The sequence below is a fragment of the Manacus vitellinus genome, unplaced genomic scaffold (assembly GCF_001715985.3).
Source record: "Manacus vitellinus isolate BGI_N305 unplaced genomic scaffold, ASM171598v3 scaffold_99_pilon, whole genome shotgun sequence".
In the NCBI taxonomy this organism is placed as follows: Eukaryota; Metazoa; Chordata; class Aves; order Passeriformes; family Pipridae; genus Manacus; species Manacus vitellinus.
Genome location: NW_021940916.1, coordinates 768,707 through 781,324, shown reverse-complemented (window position 1 = coordinate 781,324; position 12,618 = coordinate 768,707). Strand labels below are relative to the sequence as shown.

The following is a 12,618-nucleotide window of genomic DNA, read 5'->3' as shown; positions in this document are numbered from 1 at the left end:
GCACGCGAGGATCCCCCCCACCCCAACACACCCAAAAATCCGGAGAGGAGAAGCAGCTGTTGCAGCCCTGCTCAGCCAAAAGCTGCTCCAGCCACTGCCCGGTCAAAGACAGCACTTGGCCCCAGGACCCCCTGCCTGGCTGGGGGACAAAGCAGGGACAGGGTGTCCTCCAGCAGGGTCAGCCTTGCTGGCCTCCTTACTGTAGAACCCTCCCAGGGAGCCTTGGCCCTGCCTCACGCCCCAGATGAGATTGAGCCTCTAATTTGCCCTCTCCCTCCCTCGCCCAGCCATCACGCCATGGCTAAATGAGCTCCAGGCAATTTTCTCAGAAGTTGACTCCTCTGCGCTGTGGGAACACAGGACTAAAAATAGCCAAAGCCTCTGTGTGCCTCTCCAGGTGAGCCTCACTCCAGAGATAAAGGCAAAGGGGGCAGTGGCTGCCAGCAGCTCCTCCACATCCGGCCATCTCCCCCAGCTCCCCTGCTCTGCCTCAATTTCCTGCACGGATTTGGCCACCCAAAGGTGCACTGCAGCTGCAGCAGCCTGAGGACCTCTGGCCAGAGGAATCCCGGGGCTCAGACATCCCTTGGTGTCGGCAGCGACAGACAGAGCTGCTCTTGGGCTCAGGCTCTCACCTGGCAGCCTCCAATGGCTGTGCTTTACCTGGGCATCCCCTGACCCAAGGGGCTCCGTTGTGGAGTGGGGACATATCCCTGCTCCCCCCCCCACCAGCTTACAGCTCAGAGGCTCCTCTCAGCATGACCCAACCCTCCCAAGTCCAGTAAAGCAGCCACATTTTCTTCCCACAGTGACTCAATTATAAATTCAGAGTTAAATCTTCCCCCACAAGACACCCCTCTCCACCCCTCTGGCTGCTTCCAGCACTTTGAATGTTGAACACTTTCCAGGGATTTTTGTGTGCTCGGGCTGACCCCATCCACTCTCGTTCAGACTAACTCAATCAGCCTCATTTTGTTACTAACTGCTGCAGCTTTGCACCTCTAGAAAAAGCACTACTTAAATTATTGACACCTGCCAAGCTTCTTTCTCCACCTCTGTGGGGGCCAGAGGAGAGAGAGTAGATCTGTTCCCACCCAGCCTCTATAGCTACCAAAAATGTCAAATTATCAGAATGGTGGAAATTAGAAAAGTGGCATTTAGGTGATAGACAAACATTCCTGTTTTCTTCAGTAGCATCTGGCTAAAAGCAGAATTGGAAGTGACAGATGGGGAGAAAAGAGAGTAACCTGAATGCTGACAGCTGGGCTGGAGGTACCCTGGGAGTGGCTCATGTGACACCTGTCTCTCATGGCTGACCTGTCCTGCAGGTTGTGTTTCATGCCCAAACGCTGCCAGGTAAGAGTTGCTGGGTTTGAGGGGAAAAGGGCTGGGAAACTAAGAGAGCAGCAAGAGCTGCTGCTGTACTGCCACGGGCTCTGAGCTCAGCTGTGTGCCAAAGAGCCCTCTGAGGGTCTCCTGGAGCTCAAAGCCCCCCACGAGGGCAGAGCTCCAGCCCACACTGCTGACAGGGAGCACAAAACCATCGTCATCTTCTTCATCAGTAGCAGTGCCAAGAAGGGTTGCAGGGATCAGACTGGGAAACCAGGTGAGGAAGAGTAAAGATACCCACAGAGTGTGGGCTCGTGGGCCCTCCCTCACCAGAGCCCTGAGGGGACTGCCCTGGCTCAGGACAGCCCTGAGTCTGCCCCCCAAGCAGGAACAGCACCTTTCTACATGTGCCTACTTCTCCCCAGGAGATTCACTCACACCTCACTCCATGGCTGGTCAGCAGCACCAGAGAAGAGCTTCAAAAGTACCTTGTGCCCCTGCACCTTGTGTCCTTTCCTGTTTGGAAAGGGAAGCAGCACCCAGAAGAGTGGTGCTGCCCCGTGTCTGGACATTGCTGAGGTCCCAGGTCTGCTCCCCTCCTCCACCGCACAGGGAGCCAGCAGGGGTGACAATGGGGAATACCTTGGGAAAAGCAGAAGCCAGGACCACACCTGTATCTGTTTTAGAAATTACTTTATTGCACTAAAAAGAGGAAATCATCTGTAAAGAAACATTCCATTCAGGTATTAATATATTTTTCACTCCAAAAATGCATCATTAAATCCAGACACAAAAATATCAAAGCAGGAACAATAGAAAATAGCTCCAGCAGAGGAGAGACCCATCCAGGCAACAGCCCTGGCTCCCACACTGCCAGCCTAGCACAGAGCAGGGCTCACAGCACCACATCCCAGGGCTAATTGCATGGCCACACACCTGACTTCGGAGAGACAGCCTTGGGATAAGATGGGTGGGGCAGGACAACAGTCCCCAGGTCCTTGAATGTCCCTCCAGGGCCAGCCCCAACCCAAGGAGCATCCCAGGGCTCTGCTCTCAGCATCCCCCTTTCCCAAACCCGAAGGCACACAACTCTTCTGTGGGGGATGTGTCACCCCTCAAACCTCTCAGAGCACCAGAATTTTTGCCCAGCTCTCGTTCCCCCTCCCCTTGCAGCCTGCTGGGTCCACCCCCCGCCAGCAGCATCCAGGTCCCCCCAACCCCTCACAGGCACAGCACCCCAGGGAGCACAAGCTACTGGTGGGGCGTGTAGGGGTCTGTCAGGCAGCAGCCAGCTGGGCAGGGTCCCCTTCCTGCCCCAGATCTGCTCAGGGGCAGGATGTTCACCCTGCACCCACGGTTGTGGCCTATCTCCCTGTCCCACCTTCCGCAGAGTCCCCGTCTGCCCCCAGGATGAGCCTGGGTACCTGGGGGCCGAGGATCATCTTGGGGAGTGTTGGGAAGGCTCAGGTGGGAAACTCCCTGTGAAGGAGGGACATGTCTGCTCCTTATGTCCTGCATGGTTTGTTTTCAGCCACAAGCTCAACAAACAGCCACAATCACCCAAAATCCCAAATTCCCCCGACATGCAAACACGGTGCGATCAGAACCATGCCTCGCATACCTGAAACGTATTTACAGACAAAAGTGAAACACTGCAAAAGATCAGCCTCAGATATAAATAGCCAACACTGAGATCTGCCATCTGCTGCAAAGGACAAGGAAGGAACATCTACTGCCAACACAGAGGTTAACACAGAGGGACACGTGTGTGCATGTGTGTCCACACATGTTGCAACAGGGGATGGGAGCGCTGCGAATCCTGCTCCCTGCACAGAAACATGCAGAGCCCGACACGATGGGTGACACCACACCAAACAACAACGCGGCGGATTTTATCTACCCACAAAAATGCCCCAGCTGGCATCTTCCCCGCTCCCACTGTCTCAGGCCAGTTAGCCAGGATGGCAGGGTAGGATGGGAAGGGTTGGGAGTACCTCGTTCCCTCCCAAAGAGAAACTGAGAGCCAGACCAGTCCCTTTGGGGAGCCTGATCGCTCTGGGCACAGGAACCTGGTGGCCTCACAGGGCACATCCCTCCTGCCCAGTGGGTGCAGCCTCTCACAAAACTCTAAGCCCACAGGGCAAGGGAGGGCAGAGGGTTGTGGAGCCTCAGCCTGCCCCCCTGCCCAGCCTCATCTGGGATGGTCCCAGCACTCAGGGAGGGCTACTTCTGTCACCTCGGCCTTTGTCAGCAAGCACATCTTCTGGGACACTGACTGGGGCCACCTGTGTGCCCAGGGAGAGGGATGCCAGCCCCTGGCATCTCCCTCCTGCGGGCAGAGGACGGGCATAGGCAGCCTCCTGGATTTGTGCAAACCCAAAGCCCCTGAAGCTCCATGAGCAGTTTTCCACAGGGGTCAGCAGTGGTGGACAGTGCTGGGGTGGGCACGAAGGGTGGCCCAGGAGGCTGCAGGTGTCAGACCAAACTGACTTGTGCATCTCTGCAGCCCTGCAGGGCTGGGAGGAGTCCAGGAAAGGCTCAAAAGCCACAAACCTGACTCCTCCCCCAGGGTGACTGCCCTTGGCCCACTCTCAGCTCACCTCTGCAGTATTTTCTTTGTGGATTCCAAGACTAGAAACTTGTCTTTTAAATTAAAGCTGAGATCAATGCTGTGACCTGACTCCAGGAGCTGGGGCTTTGGGAGGTGGCAATAAGTGTGCTACAGAGATCTACCCACCTCCAACTTAAGTGGCAGCCAGCTGGAGACCACAGGCACAGGGAGAGAAGAGGCCACCAGGTGTTTCCATCATTCCTGGTGGGGACTGGACTGGAGGCTCCCCACTTCCTGCTGGGCTCCAGGAGATGCAGCCCCAGGCAGGAGCTGGGGGGAGCTGGGACAGAGGCTGTGGCTGCTAGCCCTTCCTGCCCTGTCACAGGAGGGCTGGTGCTGGCAGAGCCCCACAGCAGCATTGTTTCTGGGGATCCCCATGCTCTGCCACAGCCCTGTCCCTCCTCAGGGGGCCCTTCCAAACCCTCCTCCAGCGGGACTGGGGGACAGAGCCAGCCTACCCCCCTCACCCCAGCCCCACAGGTGGGTGGGCTCCCTCCAGGGCTGCCAGCAGGCACCTACAAGCAGGACAGGAGGGCGGTGAGAGGCAGCTCCTTCTCCCCCAGCAGCGTGTCCCGCTTAAGGCTGCTGCCCTTGTTGACCACCTTGAGCTTCAGGGACATCTTCCTGGCATGGCCGGGGCCCAGCCCATCGAAGAAGAAGTCCTCGTTGAAGATGGGGTTGCGGCTGTTCTTGACAATGGTGCTGCGCTGCTTCTGCAGCTTCCCAGGGTTGAGGCACAGCGAGACGCAGCAGTTGATGCTGCGCAGGTCGACGAGGGCATCGTAGAGGTCCTCGGCAGAGACGAGGCGCACGCGCAGCCGGGCGTTGGAGGGGTCATACTCGGCAGCCAGGCGCAGGCTCCCCCCCCGGCTCAGCCGCAGGCTGTGCTCCCGGTCCCGGCCCGGCGGCAGGTCCAGGGGCAACAGGGCTGTGGGCGGCTGTGCTCCGGCCGGGGTGCTCCTGGCACGGCGCTGAGCGCTGGGGCTGGTGTCGGCTGAGCTGTCGTCGGTAGACAGTGAGCTGTTGCGGGCCACCGACTGCTTCAGCTTGATGACCTTGGACTGGCTCTCCTGGCTGAAAAGCTTCAACAGGGAGACGGAGCGGGAGAGCAGTGGGGAGCCAAAGGGCGAGGATTCGGCGGAGGAGCACGTGTCGCTCTCACCGCCGCTGAAGTAGCGGCCAGGGTGCATGAGGGCTGCGCCCAGGTCGGCAGGTCCCCGGGGGCTGCTCTCGCCGTTGAGCTTGGCTCTGCGCTGGGCGCTGGGAGAGGTGACAGGCGAGGGGCAGAGGCTGCTGTGCTCGCTGTGGAAGAGCGACTCTTTGCGCCGCGTGTGGGGGCTCTCCATCAGCGTGGCAAAGCCATAGGAGGTCTGTGCCTTGGGCACATAGGGCAGCGACATGGCCGTCTGTGCCTGCGGGTCTACGTTGGTGCCGCAGCTCCCCTCGGCCGTCCAGTCCTCTGCGGTCTCGATCTGGATGATGTGCCGGCCGGCCGCCCGGGACCGGGACCGGCTGGACGGGCGGGGACTGCGCGGGGGCTTGCGCCCGGCCAGGTCCTGCTCTGAGACTGAGGAGCCCAGGGCAGCCGCCGCGGGGAGCTCGGAGCCCTCGGCCTCCGCGGGCGCCGCGCTCAGCTTGGGCGGGATGAAGAAGTCGGGGATCTTGTCGGGGGTGAGGACGTTGCTGTAGCGGGACCCCCGCGGGGATTCTTCCGGCCCCGCTCCCCGAGATCCACCGTTCTCCGCCACCCCCCGCAGCCGCTCCAGAAGCCACATCTTGCTGCCAGGTGTGGGGCTGCAAGAGACCCAAGGGGCAACGCTGTCACCGGGGGCCGGGCACCGGCAGGGGCAGGATGGAGCCGGCAGCCCCGGCAGCGAGCAGCGGCAGCGAGAGAACCGGACCCGGCAGCCCGGGGGGACGGGACAAGGACGGGAAGTAACTGGCCGCGTCGAGGAACACGGAAACCCGCCAACCCGGGAAGGAGTGGGAAGAAACCGACCGCGCAGAGCGGGGGTCGGAGACCCGGGGAACGGGGACCCGGCGGCGCCGAGCGATGCGATGGGACGGGACAGACGCGAAGCGACCCGACGCCTGGACCAACCGACCGACTGACCGACCGACCGGCGCCGTCGCGAGCGGGACTTGCCGGGAACCGCCGCACCGGGAGGCGAGCCGCCGCCGCCACCTGGCAGCCCGGGCGGGGCGGGCGCGGACCGCGTCTTTTATAGAGCTCCCCGTCCGCGCCGCCCCGTAATCCTCACAGAGTGCGGCGCCCCAACATTTTCGCCGCGCCGCTGCCTGGCTGGACCGAGCAGGATCGGGACCGCGAGCCCTGGGATGCTGATGTCCGCGACCCTGCAGAACCTGGCCGTCCGCCCACGGGAGTGTCGGGGTTGGGATGGGGCGGGAGCGGAATCCGACGGCGTCGCTCCGTGGCTCCCCGCGGCGCCCCCCGTCCGAAGCGCCCGGGACCGGGGCCGAGGCCGTCGTTCTCCTCTGGGAGCAGTCGTTTCCCGCTCCGAGCTCTTGGGCTCAAAGCACTGAACGAAACCAGCAGCGGCTCGGGGATGAGGGGTTGCCGAGAGCATTAAGTGGCTCAATATCGCGCTGGAGGAGCGGGGGGCAGCGCCACATGTCACAGGCCCCTGTGTCACACAGCCCACCGGCCCCTGGAGGAATGCGGTTGTAGCTGGGGACAGTGGGGTAAGACGTCAGGAGGATCCACGGAGCATCACCGCATCCCCGGTGCTGACGCGGGGATGGGAGACTCAACCAGGTGATCAGCCCCAGCCCCAATCCCGCGGGGATTTACAGCCCTGGGGACAGGGATGCACCGAGCAGGACAGTGGCACGGAAGGGGCCAGCAGCTGTTCCTTTCTGGCTGCTCCCCTGTGGATACCGTCAGGCCGCCGGGAAGCACCATCATTCCACAGCGGTGCAGGGCTGGAAATGATGGCCAGGAAGGAGAGCCTGGAGCGATGAGCGCCTTCCGCAGGGGCTGCTGAGGGAGGTCTCGGCTCCCTCTGCATTCCCACTTGGAGATGGTAAAAAGAAGCATCCAGCCGTGCCCAGCCAGATCGAGGGCTGGGATGTTTCGGGGACAGCAGCAGGAAAGGGGGACGTGGTATTCTGGTTGGACCCTGGGCTCTGCACTGCAGGGTGCTGAGCCGGGTCCTGTTGTGGGGGGAGGGCAGATGGAGTCCGCAGGAGGAGGATGAGGCTCACGGAAGGGGCGGCTGGTGAACAAAAGGCCGATGTTTGCTTTTCCTCCACCCTGCAAACCGGTGGGTAAACAAGGTGCAGAAATGGTTGAGTTCCCTTGAGATAACAAAGAGCGCTGGAGCTGGGCGAGCTCTGCCAGCACGACTCGAGGCCAGTGCCTGTGGGGCACGGAGGGGAGCAGAGTGCTGGGAGCTGCCTGACTGCGGACTGGCAGGGCTGGGGACGGAGCCGGTGGAGCCGGCAGTGTGCTACCACCTGCTGGAAGCCGGGAAGGAGAGAATCCTTCTATGGGAAGGGGCTTGTGCCAGGACGCTCTGGAAAACCAAACCAAGGAGTGCCTGTTGCTGGTACATTTGAGACAGGTGGAGAGACCGTTGGTCGTCGAGATCCCCAAGGTCCTGGGAGAGCAAGGAGGCCACATCCCTCTTCAGCCGCTCCTCTGTGTCTTCCAAACCTTCCCAAAATAGCTCAGCCTCCCCATCATCACAGGCTGAAGAAGCAGCAGCCCTACAACCCAGCTGTGGGGGTCACAGAGCCACCTGCGCCCACGAGCACCACACCCCACCCTCAACCAAAGTGGTTAAACCCCTAAAACAAACCCCCTCCTAGCCCTTCATTCCTTCAGGGCAGCACCCCAGGGTCTGCTGGGCCAGGCAGTGCCAGCGGCAGCCAGTGAACCACATGGGCTTGTTCTCCAGCAGCAAAAGAAGAGAGCTGGGACCCTCACTGCCTTTTCCTGCCCTTCTATTGAGGGAACAGTGCAATTATCTTTGCAGATGCATCACCATATGACAAAAAATAGTAGCTGAGATAGAAGCGCCACGTCCCCGCAGAATCCAACTATCAATGGAAAATTACGCATTCATTACTGGGCTTTATTTAGGGGCTTATTTTATTCATTGGCTCAGCCAAAACTGGCCAGCATGGCTGCCTTGTCTGGTGAGGGCTGTTCCCTCAGCAAGGGGCTGAGGGTGCTGGGGTGACCCTGCTCCCCAAGGTGGGTGCCCGTGGCAGCACCAGGCACACAGGGCAGAGCCAGGACAGGCCACCAGCTGCTGGGAGTGGTGCTGGACCCAGCAGGTGGCTGCTGCCCACCTGGAGCACAGGACCTGCAGTGAGGCCCACCCAGGACTCTTGCTCCACTGGCTGCCACATTAACCAGTGGGTGACAGCTTGGCTCTGTGCCACTTGGAGCTGGCCTGGCTGTGGCAGGAGGCCCAGAGGTGGGCAGCCACATGCTGCCCCAGGCGGAGGCAGGAGGGGAGCCAGCAGGGCAGGGAGCTGCCAGCTGCAAGGAGGAGAATGCGGTGCAGGACCAGCCCGGGGTGCCAAAGCCCACTCCGAAGCCAGGGGGACAGTGGGTGATCCACGGGGGACAGGGTGACCCAGGGGGGCAGAGAGAGATGTGACTGGACAGGACAGGTCAGCCAAGGTGGGACCAGGCAGGCACTGGTGGTGATGGAGACCTGTCCCAGCACCATGCCCGGGGGTGGCACGAACCACCTGAGTGCTTTGCTCATTTCCAGGTTTAGTTACAAATGCATTCCAAACCATGAACTCGCACTGAGCACCAGGTACAGGGGGGAAGGGGCTGTGTGTGACATAAAAACCTGCCAAAGCCCCAAGCAGCCAGGGGGTCTTCATGGACCATGGGATACCTCTGCTCCCCAGCAGCCCCAGCCCTCCAAGGCAGTGCCAGCAGCTCAGCCCTGCTTCCAGGGGATGTTTGTGCCTGGCCAAGCCGGAGGCTACAATGATTCCCACCAGCCCTCGTCCCAGTGCTGGGACAAGCAGGGGCAGCCCTGCCAAAGATGGGTTCAGGCTCCGTTCCTCCTGCTGAGGCTGCCCACCAGTTCCCACCCTGACAGTGTTTTGCCTGCACACGTGGAATTAAATGTCTTTTTGTCTGGCTGGGCAAGGGGCTCCGTGTGGCTGATGGAGGTAGGCAGCAGCCGGGGGGGACTCACAGGGCCAGGGACTGCAAGACCCCTCTGGGGAGGAAGATGGGGAGCCTGACCCCAGACTGCAGAGGCCAGGTACAACCGGGGGAGGGCAGCACAGAGGGACTGCAGCTTTGCCCCAGGGCTTGGGCGAGTCCAGTGCCAGGGGAGCAGATCAGGGACGTCACTGCTTCCTCTGTACAACCTGGCGGAGGTGCAGCTCGCTCTCCGCTGCCACAATGGGCTGCTCGTTCTGCCGGTGGTGGCTGATGAGGTGGCTGATGCTCTCAAACAGCACATCCTTGGTCCTTACCTGGGGTTGGGGCACAGCGGTCCTGAACTCAGGAGACCTGCCTTGCACTCAGCATCCCCTTGCAACCCCTGTGCCTGACCACACCTGCAGTCCGTGTTCCACACCACCCACCCCATGCCCTGCCCCTACCCCGGTCCCAATCACCCACCCTGGGCCCTGCCCTCACCCCCATGCCCTGCCCTCACCACTCCCTCAGGGTCCACCAGCAGAAGATGCTTGGGCTGCCCGCTGTGCATGCCGGTCAGGACGTACTGCCCCGGGTTGGTGAGACTGTCCCGCACCAGGAAGTCCCCGTCCATCTGCAGGAGCCTCTCAGCATCCCGTCGGCTCATCTTCCCGTGGTACCAGGGCTCCCGCCGAAGCTGCTCCTCCGTGGGGGCAATGGGGGCCTTCCGCGTGGGGGGGCTCGGCCACTGGTCCTCGATGGGGGGGCTGGTGCCACCCCCTGCAAGGCACTCATGGAGCTTCAGGGCATCCTCGAAAGGCCCTGCAGGAGCCAGGGGGTGCAGGGTGTCACCCCTGGGGCACAAGGCAGGGCTAGGGTGTGGTGAGGACAGGCCCTGGCTCACAGCCCCCCAGTGCTCTGCAGGGCACTGCTCTGGACTCGGCCAGTGCCAGCACCTCTAGGGCTGTGGCAGGTGGGCTGGGCAGCTGACAGCACAGCTCAGCCTCCAGCAGCAGCCTCCATGGTGCAGTGGCTTACTCATGTCAAAGAGGTCCTTTCTGGGGCTCTCCTCTGTCACTCCGTGAGCCGTTGCCTCCGGCTCCCAGGCGTCCAGGCTCTGCGTGTTCACGTACATGTGCTCCTCATAGTCCCGTGGCCCCAGGGAATGGCCATCTGCCTGCAGGTACCCGTCGCAGGGCTGGCCTGGGAGGATGGGCATCACTGCTGGCCAGGACTGGGCAGAGCCATGGGGACCCCCCCCGACTTATGGCTTCCCCCCCCAGCAGTACCCACCCTGGTTCTCCAGGTCCCAGGGTGGCCCCGGCTGGCCATTAGGGTCTCGCCTGGCTGCAAACCCGCCCTGGGAAAGGAGACAGTGAGGGTGTTGGGGAGACCCTGCCTGGGACCCCCACAGCGGGGCCAGCAGTGGCCCTGGGGGCTCACCTGGTTGGAGGGGACAGAGCTGGAGGGCTGAGTGTGGACGTGACCCAGGACTGTGCCGTGACGGAGCCGGGAGTCAATCAGCCCCCCCAGTGGGGGCTCCTTCCCTGGGATGCTGTTGTAGTAGTCGTGCTCGGCCACCTCCTCGTCCTCCCCCCAGGCCGACTCCTCAGCACCCAGTGCCCTGCAGGAGGGACGGTGAGCTGGGGACACTCTGCCTGGTTCAGACCCTCCCCACATCCAGCAGCGACAGGGGCTCCCAGAGCCACCTCCAGCCAGGGGATGTACCCGGAACAGGGGCTGTAGCAGGGCCCCTCATCCCCCATACCTGTCTGGGGGTATCACCACCTTGGGGGGGCTGTGCAGGTACTGCTTGAAGCGCAGCTCAAAGGCCTGTCCCACTGTGCTGATGACGCTCTGTGCCAGCCCCTCACAGCACTCCAGGATGTGGCAGGCTGCAGACAGACAGGCTTGAGTGGTTCCCTCACACTCCTATTGCCCCTCTGGGCCCCCCTGAGCCCCTCTTCATGCTCCCCACAAGGGATCTCCTTCTCCAGCCTTCACCCCCCAACGCATCCCTCCTCTTCCACAAAGCTCCCGGGTGTGGGGGCCAGAGTCACCTCTCTGGTTGATGGGGTCCTTGGCAACGTAGGCGACATAGTCCGTGGTGTCCTGGGGGCACAGAGGGAGCTCAGGGGCCATGTCCTGCTGCTGCATGGGGAGTGGGGCTGGGGGCGCTGGGGAGAGGGGACATTTCGGCCCCAGCCCCACATCCTGACCCAGGGCCAGGCTGCCCTGCACTTGGCTCAGCCACGGGACAGGCAGCCCCTGTCCCCACCGCCCTGGGGGGCTGCAGCCAGGGGAGTGCTGAGGTATGTGTGCCTCACCAGGTCCCCACCGGAGGCGAAGGAGATGGACTGCATGTGGTGGTTAGCGATGATCTGTGTGGGAGACATGGCCCGGGGGGGCATTAGCACAGGGGCCACCAGCCCCCAGCTCACAGGCTGGGAGGCAGCAGGACCATGTGCCCAGGAACACTGTCACCTGGCGTGTGGTGGGGATCATGAGGTTCAGCCCATCAACGGAGATGTTGACAGCGATGCTCATGCCAGCAAAGCGCAGGTTGCTCTTGCCCAGGATGGAGAACAGGGCTTTGTTAGGAGCCTGATAGGGGAGAAGACGGTGGGGGTGATGCAGCCCATCAGGACCAGGCTTCCTGGGGTGAATGAGAAAAAGAGGGGTGCCCCAAGAGACCCCAGACCCACACACTGGGCAGGCACCCTCAGTGCCCTGTCCCACAGCCTCAGTTTGCCCCAGGGAGGGACAAGCTGAGTGGAAACTTACCTTCTTCTTCCAGATGCCCTTCACACCTGGCACCGCCTCATACAGTCTGTTGATGGCTTCCCTGCAGTGGACAGCCCCCGGTCTGGTCACTGCTCCAGACCCCTGGCTCTTCCCAGCTGCCTCCCCCCACACGCACGGCTCTGTGGGCTCTGGAGGCTTGACCCCCACAGCCTCAGGTGCTGCAGCCTCCTGGCAGTGCTGCCCCACGTCACGGCCTGCAGTACGTAATCCTGGCAGGGGCCACCTCCCTTCTCCTCTTTCCACCCATTGATCTATGGCAGTGCCCTTCGCCTGTGTCCCTGCATGCAGGTGGGTCCTGTGGGGCAGGGCTCCCCCAGACCCACATCTGTCTCTCCACAGGGCCCTGGGGAGGGGGAGCACCCAGGCCCACCGGGGGCTTTGGGTGGCACTGGGGGATGGGAGAGTGGGACTGTGGGGCCGTACCTGGTGACCTGTGTCCGGGTGTTGAAGTCGAGGGACCTCATGGAGCGCAGCACTTCAATGCACCCCATGTACTGCGGGGGGTGCACGGTCAGAGCAGCCCAGGGCAGGCAGTGGAGAGGAGAGAGACTGGGTGTCAGCGAGAAGGGCTCCTTCCACACCAGCTCCGGGGCTCACAGAGCGGCCTTTCATCCCCTGCCCCAAAATGCCCCATCACATGCCCAGACCCCACGCTGAGACCCCACAAACTCATCTGTGTGCTACAGCTTGTGATGCCTCGTAGGGGTTCACTGTGGCAGGGTCTCGAGGCAGG

The 12,618-nt window shown here is 62.1% G+C and overlaps 2 protein-coding genes across 3 annotated transcripts; both read right to left on the bottom strand.

The window, feature by feature from the left end:
- Positions 1-2,019: 2,019 nt before the first annotated feature.
- On the bottom strand, positions 2,020-5,715 carry C2CD4C (C2 calcium dependent domain containing 4C). Its single transcript, XM_018086618.1, has one exon. The coding sequence runs from the start codon at positions 5,713-5,715 to the stop codon at positions 4,456-4,458; it is 1,260 nt and encodes a 419-aa protein (XP_017942107.1). The 3' UTR covers positions 2,020-4,455.
- Positions 5,716-8,903: 3,188 nt separating this feature from the next.
- Positions 8,904-12,591, bottom strand: SHC2 (SHC adaptor protein 2). Of its 2 annotated transcripts, none has more exons than XM_018086614.2 (11): positions 12,309-12,591; positions 11,865-11,925; positions 11,565-11,684; positions 11,408-11,461; positions 11,141-11,192; positions 10,849-10,975; positions 10,524-10,704; positions 10,374-10,440; positions 10,119-10,283; positions 9,601-9,902; positions 8,904-9,415 (listed from the first exon to the last, which is right to left on the bottom strand). In XM_018086614.2, exons 1-11 carry the CDS (start codon positions 12,374-12,376, stop codon positions 9,287-9,289), a joined length of 1,326 nt encoding a protein of 441 aa, XP_017942103.1. In that variant the 5' UTR covers positions 12,377-12,591; the 3' UTR covers positions 8,904-9,286. The 2 variants fall into 2 exon arrangements, with proteins under 2 accessions (XP_017942103.1, XP_017942104.1); XM_018086615.1 differs by having other exon boundaries at positions 9,359-9,415; positions 9,668-9,902.
- Between the last annotated feature and the right edge of the window lie 27 nt (positions 12,592-12,618).